At 37.0% G+C, this 12266-nt stretch overlaps 1 protein-coding gene across 1 annotated transcript in view; it reads left to right on the forward strand.

Annotated features, from left to right (window-relative positions):
• The first annotated feature begins 1506 nt into the window (after window positions 1-1506).
• LRRTM4 (leucine rich repeat transmembrane neuronal 4) overlaps window positions 1507-12266 on the forward strand; it is a 354859-nt gene continuing 344099 nt past the window's right edge. The window contains exon 1 of the mRNA XM_088151897.1: window positions 1507-3081. Within this exon, the coding sequence (XP_088008023.1) occupies window positions 1507-3081 (1575 nt within the window). The remainder of the gene's footprint in view (window positions 3082-12266) is intronic.

Genomic DNA, 12266 nt, shown 5'->3' on the forward strand with positions numbered 1-12266 from the left:
TGGTTGCTCCTCCTGGCATAAGGCAATGAGAAAAGATCAGAATTTAAATGAAGGAAGGAAGGGAAGAATCTTGCCATTGAAATGAACATGTCAGAGACAGTCAAAAGCTCTTTGGATTAGCCATTTGTCTCCACTCAAATAAACATCAAATAAAATAACTGCTTATTTGGCTGTTCTTTGTTCCTTCTTTTCTTCTCCCCCCCAACCTAGTAATGTTATTTACTATTAAGAAGGCAATTCCTTTGCCAGAAATCTTTCTCATGGAAGGATGAAGCCAAATGGTCAGAAAGGTTGCAACTCTGGAAAGCTATACTTCAAAGCTTATCACAAGATTAGAACAAAGTCCAACTTCTCCCCATATTTTGGGGATCCATGGATCTATATGTAGCTTAGTTCTCCCAAGACTCTGCGCACAGTTATTCAGGTAACGTGGGAAATGTGAGCAGCTCGGAAAATAAGTTTCCTGTTACATATGTTAAATGTAGAACATAAAAACTGAAATTGGGAAAAAAGAAGGGAAATTCACTTTTTTTTTTTTACTTTGTCTGGGGTGGAGTTCCCATTCATGTTTATTATTAATTTATACTAATAATATTCTTCAACCCTTTACCCAAAATAAATATTGTGTATGACTGTATAATATATAGAAGAGACATGGAAAAAGATGGTAAAACAATAAAACCGTGCTACTGTATATTAAAAGATGTCTATAAGTAATAGTTATATCAGCTATTACGTGTGAAGATATGAAAGTATGCCTGATGACCACATGCATTTTATTATGATATCCAGAAGCCCCTTCCTATTTAGCATCCTTAGACTTTCTCATACATAAGGTTTGACACATAAGACATTCATAGCTCTCTGCTTGCATTATGCTTAGCCCACATGGGGGGAAAAGAATCTTACAATGCACTCTGTTTTTCTTTCTCTCCAATTTTTCTAACTTCTATTTGTCACACTACTTGAAGACATATTTTTAAGGTCATCTATACATCTCTTGAAGGGCCCAGGAGATGCGTACTTGTGAGTTAGTTTATGAAGAAACCTTTTATTAATTCAAGAATGTTTAATAGCATTGGAGCTTGGGCCATTCTTTTTTCAAAAGCTACATCACAGTGACTTGACAAATATATTTATTATGAACTCTACAACATCCTAATGATAAGGGTGTTCTGGCTATATGCAGCATGCTAATGAATATTGCAAATGAATTAAAAATGGGAAGGGGAGCTTAATTTGTCTTTAAAGGTCACAAATCCCACAAAGGTAATTGAATAACTATGGTGCAATTGTATGTTGGTTGGAACGGGAGGAAGAAGCAGTGGAAAAAAGGGTCAGAACAAACAAGCATCTCCATGTAAAACACATACACACACACACACAACCACAGAGGCAGAACTGTAATGGAGGCAAAACAGGGTGTTTTGGATTCAACTCTTTTGTTTGTTATTTGAAATTCTGCTGGTGAATATTATGATTCTGATTTATTTGAGTGGCCTCACAATGTATGTTTGTCATCTTCATATTGTAGGTTTCCATGTAATTAAGCATCTGAGAGGCATGAGTGCAGTATTCGTTCTCCTTCCTACTGTGCTATTTGTGACGTTAAGTGGGGCTCAGCGAGCTTGCCCCAAGAACTGCAGATGTGATGGCAAAATTGTGTATTGTGAATCCCACGCATTCAGAGACATCCCTCAGAACATTTCTGGAGGGTCTCAAGGCTTATCACTACGATACAACAGCATCCAGAAGCTCAAGCCAAATCAGTTTGCAGGCCTACACCAATTGATATGGCTTTACCTTGATCATAATTACATTACTTCGGTGGATGAGGAGGCCTTCCAAGGTATCCGAAGGCTGAAGGAATTAATTCTAAGCTCCAACAAAATTACCCACCTTCACAATAAAACATTTCACCCAGTCCCCAACCTCCGCAATTTGGACCTCTCTTACAACAAGCTGCAGGGACTTCAGTCAGAGCAGTTTAAAGGTCTTCGCAAGCTCCTGATCTTGCACTTACGGTCCAACTCATTGAAAACGGTTCCTATTCGGGTTTTCCAAGATTGTCGCAATCTTGATTTTCTGGATTTAGGCTACAATCGTCTGCGGAGTTTATCTCGCAATGCCTTTGCTGGTCTTTTGAAACTCACAGAGCTCCACCTGGAACACAACCAATTTTCTAAGATCAACTTCGCTCACTTTCCACGTCTCTTCAATCTCCGCTCCATTTACTTGCAGTGGAATAGGATCCGATCCATAAGCCAAGGGTTGACATGGACTTGGAGTTCCTTGCACAATTTGGATTTATCGGGGAATGACATTGCAGGGATTGAACCTGGGACATTTCAGTGCCTGCCCAACTTGCAGAAGCTCAACCTGGATTCCAACAAACTTACTAACATCTCACAGGAGACTGTCAATGCCTGGATTTCTTTAATATCTATTACTCTTTCTGGAAATATGTGGGAATGTACTCGGAGCATTTGCCCTCTGTTTAATTGGCTTAAAAACTTCAAGGGAAATAAAGAAAGCACCATGATTTGTGCAGGCCCTAAGCATATTCAGGGTGAAAAGGTGAGCGATGCTGTAGAAACCTACAACATTTGTGCAGAAATCCCAGTGGTGGTCACTGAAAAACCCTACCAGGTCCCTAAAACCCAGCAGAGACCCATCTTTATTCCAAAACCTACTATTCCCAAACTGGAAGACTCTGAACCAACATCTTTCACACCAAGCCCTTCTCCAGATTTCCCAACATCTGGACCAGAACCAGAGTATGAACATGTTTCCTTTCACAAGATAATTGCTGGAAGTGTTGCCCTTTTTCTTTCGGTGGCTATGATTTTGTTGGTCATTTATGTCTCATGGAAACGCTACCCAGCCAGCATGAAACAGCTCCAGCAGCACTCCCTAATGAAAAGGCGTAGGAAAAAAGCCAGAGAATCTGAAAGGCAAATGAACTCCCCTTTACAGGAGTATTATGTGGACTACAAACCAACAAACTCTGAGACCATGGATGTATCGGTTAATGGATCTGGACCCTGCACGTATACCATTTCTGGCTCCAGGGAATGTGAGGTATGAACCATGATCCTCCTAAATCCATTTCTGCTGCTGGGAAGGAGAGGTAAATGTTTGACACTCTTGAGGTGTCTCTAATCACTAGAAAGATTAATGAGCCTTCTTGCTTTGGGGTTTCTTTGGTGTGAAAGGTTATTTAATTAAATTACAACAGTCAGGGAAGTGATGGTGGCTACTTTTAACAGTTCTGACTTGAAAGCTGTTAGTTCAAGAATGAAATGAGGTTGGGCATCAGTGAAGTCACTTGGGTCTAGTTTTAGCCATTTTATGCTGGCTAAAAGTTAGGGTTACTTTTACTATCACACATTTGAAGTAATTTCATATTGTGAGATCACAACAGTGAAGCAGAGGCTCTCTTGTACCATAAAATTTGGCTTCATTGCAAAAATTTAAACCTTTTTCTTCCATGTTCTACTTCAAATAAAATTCTAAGCAGATTACTTTATAAACTCTCCCCTTCCCTGCATTTTTGTCCCGATCCCTCATGCGTGTTAAGAATATCTCTTTAAGATTTCCTCGACATGTAAGGAAGGTAGATGTTCAGTGTACTGTGAAGTTCTTTCTGAAGTGCCTTGATGAATAAAGAAGGCTTTAAATGTGGCCTTTTGTGGATGGAGATGCTGAAATCAAGAACTTAAAAAAGGCATACTGTTAGCATTTGCTGGAGAAAGGCAACTTCTCCATAACAATTTCATTGGATAATAATTATTTTATATCAAATGGAAGCTTGGGTTCCAATATGAAGATGATATTTGGACAGAATGGGATTATATGTTGCTGCTTCCAGGGTTGGGAGAAATAGTATCTGAGGACCCACTGCTTTACAGAAGGCTGCTCTAAACAGGATGGGGAGGAGACAAGAGTAATAATGTGTACTATAGTTATGGTTCTTGGCAACATAGGACAGGGTGGGAGGTGTTATTTGAGTTGAGTGGCTGTAAGATTTACGATCCCACTAATTGTGTTTCATGAAAATCCGACCTGCTGCTGGACTAGAATATGGATTATGCTATGAAACCTTTGTCCAAAATTTGCTCTTAAGATTTTGTATCTTGTTACATTAAAAAGAGCTTCAATTCAAAGACGGTTCAAATGAATCAAGTTTCCAAATGAGACTGACACTTTCCATTGAACAGTTGAATCACATCTGATGCCTTTCATCAATTCATCAATTTGAAAGAATACTTCCTGATGCCTTTTTGAATTGATTAGAAAAATCAAGTCAACTTTATATTCCAAATCAATTTGAAGTGTCAGATCAGATCAGATTGATTATTTGAATCTGAATGAATAATTTAAATAGCATTGGGCCTGCTCAGCAGATACCCAGGAGATAGTCCTACAATGGTGATTCCTTTGGCTTCCCATACCACCAGATTTAGCTTCCAGGGGTATTCCAATAGAAAGACATTTGGAACTGCACTGGAAGTATTAACTTGCTTTGCTGTAGTTTTTCATTTTGGCTTTGGTTCATACACCCATTGTTTTTCTTTTCCTTAAATAAATAAATAATGAAGGAGCAAGCACTTTAATAACATGATTATTTTTCTATCTACTGAGAAAGGTTATTCTCCATCAGTATAATTTACATTCTTCAGAAAGATATTTATAACTCCTGAAGAGTCCAAAACAAGCTGATAAATCTCCATTAAAGTCTAGTGAATTCAATGGATCACTGGATATGACTTTGCGGGGCTTAGGTTATGTTCAAATCAGATCAGTTGTTCTGCTTGAGAAGTGGCCTGAAGTGTTCCCTGTTGACTGAAGAAGAGATGTAGGTCATCCTGGGGGAAATGTAGGAAGTCTAGGAGATGTTTCTTTTCTATGGCAATGAGACATATAATTTAACAATGGCCTGTGCTTTCTCAGAAGTAAGCCTCGCTGAATTGGATAGGGTTTAGTTATTCCTAATTTATTTAGGGTTTGTGAAAATAGAACCCTGGTCTCCCTTTCTCATAATCTAATAACGGCATAAGTATTGCTAGTGTGTTGTTTTCATTTGTTATATACCCAAGCAGAGACTAGGAAGCATAATTTCCATTTTCTAATAGAAAATCACTAGGAAGTATAGCTGTCATATGAGAAAGCAGTTCTGCCTTTTTATGATGAACAGTTGGAGCAGCATGAAGCCATCCACACACTCTACGCTCAACCCGTAATGTATGAAGATGCAAGGGTGCAATCATTTCCACATATGTTCCATGTAAGGAAGTAGTAAGAAAATTCAAAGATCACACTACGTGGTTTTGGTGCCCTTCACAGACAATCTATAAACACATTTTCGGCTAAATTCATTTATTTATGAATTATATAAGCTGCCTCTATCCAATTGGACTCTAGACAATTTGCAATATACTTAATAAATTACAATATTAATAATACAATATAGGAAATAATAAAGCTATAAATAACATTAAGTCTTACATCAATGGCTCAATACCAAAAAGGTCCTCCAGAAAGAATAGTTATTTACAAGTTCCTGGAAGGCCAAAAGAATGAGGGGCCACCCTATTTATTTTTTTATTGTGCGAGTATGTGTGTGCGCAGAAGCAAATGGTCTTTGTACCTAAAAAGAAGCAGATCTACACATCCACATTTAAGCCCATGGAAAGCTATCTTCCATGCAAATATATAGCTAGCTTTTAACTGAGGACCAGTAAAGACATTATTTTAAATGTATTATGAGAAATAAACTCTCTATTTTTCTCTCTTAAAAGTGGCTGTATTCCCACAGCATACCGAATATATTATAGGATCATCCAAGGTGAAATTAACTGACCCAGTCAACTAACACCTAAGGAATATCTTTAACCCCCAAATATTCCCAGTTATGTACAGGGTTAAGCTAACTTCATCCAATCTAACTCAATGGATTCATTTAGCTATTCTTTCAAAAAAGAGCTGGAGAGAACAGAAGCTGCATTGCAAAAGTCATGACAATGCCTAGCGATAGAGAACATCTCTCTTTAGATCATCTCCCCCCCCCTTTTTTTTTGTTAGCTAAAGTCTGTAATAAATTGATCTTATCATCTCTCAGCCATTGATTGGTTGCGGTGGTTAAGATCCACCTATCATTTCTTAAGCTGGCCAATGGGGAAAAGCTAGTTTTATTTAAGTCCTACCAATACAGTCTTGGCAAAGAACTAGGAATTTCGAGGATAAACTGGGTGGGGACTCTGTACTTCCAAAATGATGATTTTTAATTGGTGTGATTATATGCTGCTAGAATCTCCAATACTAGGGATTTGAAGACTTGGATAAGTATGTTGTATGAACAAGACCAATAAGTTGGGAAGTCTTTCACTTCTTATATACAGTCCCAATAAAAATCTTCCCATGTACCCTTATTAATGTTATTATTCTCCCACCAATACCAATAAAATTGTTAATGTAAAATACCAGCTAAATAAAAAAGGTAGTGGGAGTAATTACAATGAGGATTGGCCTTTCTTTATTATCATCATAGCAAAGAGAAAAAAAAATATATGAGGAAGAAGCAAATGCTTTCTCACAGTTCCTGAGAACTATGGAGCTCAGTACAGAAAATATGTCCAGATACAATTAACTTGATTAAGGCAAAGCTAATTTACAACTGAAAAATCTCTATCACAAACCAATAATGAAATGTTTCTATTGTATCAGAACAGAGATTCAGTCAATAATTTGCTTACGAACATTGGTCTTCTAAAGCTTTAAATCTTGTCCACACTGAGTTCATTAGCCATGTGTTGTAAAGGAACGGGAGAAGAAAAATGTAAGAGATTTTGCTTAATAACCATGTTGGAGTCACTTGAGAAGACTAGTGAGACTAACTTCTGAGTCAGTTTTTTTATAAACCAAACCACATTTTCACTATCTTAGCCAGGCAGAAGTTAGTTTATACTTGCTTGCTTGCTTCTTGTTAGCAGTAATGGCTTTCCGGACAGTGAACTTCCAACATCCTTCACCAGCTGGGGCTGTTAGGATTGTAATTTCCAGCATCTGGAGCTCCACAAATTCTTCATCCTTGTTCTAAAAATTTATATTATGTATAAGCAACCTTTTGATAGCCAAGGACTCCATTTAATATTTGGGATCCCACTGGATGGGGCAATTATTCAAATTGAATGAAGCCATTTCTTCCAAGTACATAGTTGGGGTCAGAATATTTCTTGCTTGGGCATTTTAGAACTGATGGGTTGTTGTTCTTATTGCTTTACTTTAACCATGTTAGGTCTATTTTAGAGGTTATATTGAAGTTTAATGAGTCAAGGGAAAAAATGCCACTGACTTACTGTGTTTTAAAAACTGTAGCTTTATCTTTACCCTTTCTATATTCTGTAGGAATGCAGAAATTAAAGGGGAGGGGGGGAAAGAAGAAGGAAACATTTTTATTGAAATGTTTCGATGCATTGCCAACGCAGTGATGGAAAGGCATTTCCAGAAAATACAAATGAAAAACCACATTTGTCCTTATGGATCAAGTAGAATCTTTAGTCCACATCTTTTTGTAACACTTTCATTACCATGACATTTGTTAGCAAACAGAAACGTCCACCATATTTACAAATTTGCTAAGTGTTCTGCTCCGGTTTGTTACCTTCAAGAGTTCATTACTGAATCTGTTGCTGGGTTCTCATGGTTCATATCCCTCTACTTTTTATTCAAGTTTGATCTTCATTATTTCTAATTTATTTCCTTTTAAGGAGCACGTGTATAGATTTTTGGTAGTACTAGTCCTATGACTGCAATAATAAAATGAAATGAAATGAAATGAAATGAAATGAAATGAAATGAAATGAAATGTCACTGATTTTGGAAGCCTTTTTTGGACTCCAAGGACTGTAGAAAAAGGTTGGGGGCATTATGTAGGATCTCAGATTGTCACCTCCAATCCATAAGGTCCTTCTAGTCACCTGGATATTATCCATAGAGTATTTAACAACAATAACAACAACAAAACACTTTTTTAAAGTTGTGAGATCCATTTGGCTAAAATGATCAGGATTCTATGTTTCATTTTTCCACCACATAGAAAAACACTGCGTCTTGTCACATGGCTAGTAGTCTAATCTTGGATTTGTTGCTCTTCACAGCTCTAAAGTCCCTTCATGGTAGGGAAAGGGGAAACAACCTGATTTTTTATTTTATCTTATTTTATCTTATTTTAGACTCAGGATCACTTGGCCTGACTGTCATGCTAGAAAGATCACTGCCAAAAAATAAGGGGGTACAGGACAAAATAATGGCCAGAGTCAAATAAAAATATCAGTTCATTTTATTTACATGTAATGAAAATGACAGCAAATACATTAAATACATTTAGCTTTATTAATAACTCCAGAGTCTACTGGAGTTGGGCAGCCTAATAATAATAATAATAATAATAATAATAATAATAATAATAATAATAGACATTGCAATACTTGGAGACAGAAGAGTAGAAGAGAAGAACTGGAGTAAATCACAAAATACAAAGACCTGCAAATAGAAATAGAACAACTGTGGCAAAGAAAGCAAAGATAGCACCAATAGCAATAGGTGCCTTGGGTGCAAACCCAAAACATCTGGACCACTGCTTGAAGACCATTGGCATTGACAAAAATTGCCATCAGTCCATTGCAAAAGGCAGTTTTACGTGGAACAGTTTACATTCTGCAATGATACTTTCACCCCATCAAACAACAACATCTGCCTATTCCTGGTCCTTGGGAAGGACTCGATAGGTGGATAAAAATGCCATATCCAGTCTTAACATCTGGCTGACTGTGCAACCAACCACAATAATAATAACATGCTTGGGGATCAAGAATGACAAAATATAATTCGTTATCAATTTTTGAAGAGATTTGGGGGATCCCACCAAAAGCTAATCTTCAGGTTATTTACTCCTACTTTAGGAACTGAATGTTTCCCCTCCTGCACCACAAGCATTGTACAAAATGGTCTCACAGAGCCATAGACTTATGAGAAAATTGGTAGGCCATGTCTCTAATTTCCTACTCAGTGCAAGATATCCATGGTAAAGCATCCCTAACTGATGATTATGCAGCTTCTGATTAAAATGTCTCTTGCAATAGATCACACCATCTCTGAGTGTGTATTATCATTTTGCCTTTACTGCTAAGCAGTTTCTTCTACTCTTCAACTAATGAATAGCCTCCTATAACACATGCTCATTAACACTAGCAGCAGAGGACAGCATGTATCCTATGTGACAGTCCCTCAGAAGAGGCTTTGAGAAGGAACCAAAGACATCTTCAATTCCTTACTGGCAACCCCTTGCATAGGGCTTGACTGTTATGGCAAGCATCCTCTGCGTTGCTTGGCCCATCTTCTTCACATCTCACTCAGTGTTGCCTAGATTCTTGTGTACAGATGGCCCTTGCTGTAGGATGAAAATCTACAGCTGATATTCGGGATCCTTAAAACATCAGTAACTTTTTGCAAACAGAGGTATCCTAGTAGCTTTTATAAGATTCAAAGTTCTGCATTACTCATTTGGATGAAGACTGCAATCTCAAAGCATAAAGTGGACAAATGAGCTAAATGTCTCCAAATACTTTAATCAAATAACATACCACCAGGTGCCCTCCTTCCAGATATTTGAGATATCACCTTCTACCAGTCAGCCTGTTCAATGGAAAGGGTCACCTACTTTGTCTTTACCCTGCTGTTAACTACAGTTTAGGTTATGATTAACAGCAGGATTAAGGCAGAGTAGGCCACCTAATGCCCTAAAGGTATTTTTGACCACATTTCTTATATATTTCCGCTCTCCATTGAACAGTATTATTATATGTATTCTACCTGCACCAAGCCTTTCTTCACAGATAATGAGCGTATGTCTACATCTTTGCAAACCTTGACGTAGTGGATTTAGATCAGTATTCTCCAAGTTGGTCTCTTACAGAATTTCAGTGCATTTAGAAGCTACTAGGTTTAGAAAGTTCTTCTTATATGTTCAGTTTATGGTGGAAAGGATGCTAGATTTTCAGCTCAAGTCAATAATAATCACCTATTTTCATCTCTCCAGATAATGGTCTGGGTGAATTTGGATCATTCGGACAATCTGAAAGCAACTGTCCTAATGGCAATAAGAATTCAAATTTTAAATTCTGTTTAAATTTGTCACTGTTTGTCTCCATAGTATACAACACCATCAAACAAATATTATTTTGGAAGAAATTATCTTATAAGTGACAAGTATAATTCAGGTTCATTTCCTCAAAGGCATCTCCCATTTACTTTAAGTGAATTTGGCTTTTACAAACTGACACGATTTAGAAAGGAAAAGAAAAAAAAAAAGCCAGATCTTGATGGAAACAGTAACATTCTTAAGGTGATGTTGAAATTTTGGAACAAAGAAGTTTCCTTGAAGATCTTTTTCCCTTTTCTTTTTCCTGCAAGCAAAATGTTACTGAATATTTTGGAAAAGCTGAAAAGACAATGTTTTGCCTTCTTAATAATTATTAATTTTGTTTATAGTTTATTTTTGCTTGGGAAGTTTGCTTTATTTTTTATGATTCAGAACTATATTTTTAAACAAATGATTTATTGCTTGTTCCTACTTTTTTCCTTTAGATTAAAACAGAATCAGTCAATAATTAACAAACACATAGAATTAGAGAATATCTTGAAAGTTCAAGGGATAAACTTGCCTTAAAATTGTTACTTTGGAATGAGGAGAGAAAATTTTTTAGCTTAACCTGGGAAAGATATGGAGAGATTCCCATAGATAGGTTAATCTCTTCATCTGTTCCCATAGCTGGGATGGGAAGATTGGCCATCCAATGAACCCACTCCTAAGATAATGGCTATATCAATATGCACTGGATTCTGTAGGTGTGAGGTTGAAGTAGACCTCACCACTATTGTATCTGACAATCTTCCTGAACTTAAATAGTTTCAGGGAATCCAAGAAAAAGGATCACGGCACTGGAACATAAATGCCTTAATTCCAAGAAAGCAGTTGCCAGCATATGGCCTGTCAGTGTAATAAGTCAAAAGCCAAAGGGAGGTATTTGGAGCTCCTGTTATGGAATTGAGATCTCAGCAATTATTTTGTTCATACCAGACTAGAAGAAAGGGAAAATGATGAAAAGGAGGGGTAAGAAAGTAAAATTCACTTTGTATGGTGTAACCTTTACAGAGAAAAGATTGGATGAGAATTCACTGCTTGTATAAAGATCACAGAAATCAACTCAGTTTTTAACAATGAATCTTTTGCATCAGCAATCGTCCGATAAGATATCAATGTGTTCTGTAAAGATCAAACTTGTGAATTGCAGGATTTGTATATTCCAGGTTTATTTGAGGATTTATATCAGGTGACAACTTCTGGCAGTAATTCTCTAAAATAACCTCCGGTCAGAGAGAAGTGAAATCGACTAAAGATTATCAAAAAGCCCATAGTTTAGCTGCTCTAACTGTAGAGAAGTATGTGGTTGACTGAAGGACCTCCATCAGGGTGGAAGAGATAAACATGGCCCAGGAAAAGTGATGAACACTCGGGATGCAAAAGTTAGCTTTAGGAAAAGAGAGCTTGGAAGAAATATGACAAGAATATGAAGAAGTAAGAGGAAAAGGGCACAGAATGGTAGGAATGCTTTAATATATCAATGGCCAAGAACTGCAGATGCTGTGAAGAGAGAAGTTTTTATGCTGATTACTATATGCATGTAAGATTCTAGTGGAACTTTTGTATTCTGATTTAAAAGTCTTGGCACAGTTGGATCCTAATCACCAAAGCCCATTTCTCCAGGTCCCAGTCTATTTCACTTCCTGCTTATTTTGAAACGGTGCCAGTGAGCACCTAACTGGAGCATCTGCTGCCTTTATTTGTTGTAAAGCCTGATTTCACCCACAGAGATGGTATTCCCTAAAAATTAGGTCTCTCAAAACTATGACACAGGTTCTGCAAGAAATCATTGTCCCCAGCTGTGGAAGCATGAATTTGGTGGAGAAAAACAAGCAATGACATGTGGCTCAAATGCCTTCAGCACACATAAATAAATAAATGCATAAATGCATAAATAAATAAATAAATCTTCCAACAGACCAATTGTATGAGAATGAGTACTCTTGTCTAATCCTATATTTTTCTGTTGAAAACAAAAATCTTCTAATAGTAAAAAAATAAAAATAGTAAAAAAAAAACACATGCTTTCCACATAAATCCTTCCCAGAGATGTTAGGAAAAT

This window comes from Python bivittatus, unplaced genomic scaffold (genome assembly GCF_059951505.1).
Source record: "Python bivittatus isolate LINGU-HERP-01145 unplaced genomic scaffold, Pbiv_v1 ctg000680_np1212, whole genome shotgun sequence".
Lineage (NCBI taxonomy): Eukaryota > Metazoa > Chordata > Lepidosauria > Squamata > Pythonidae > Python > Python bivittatus.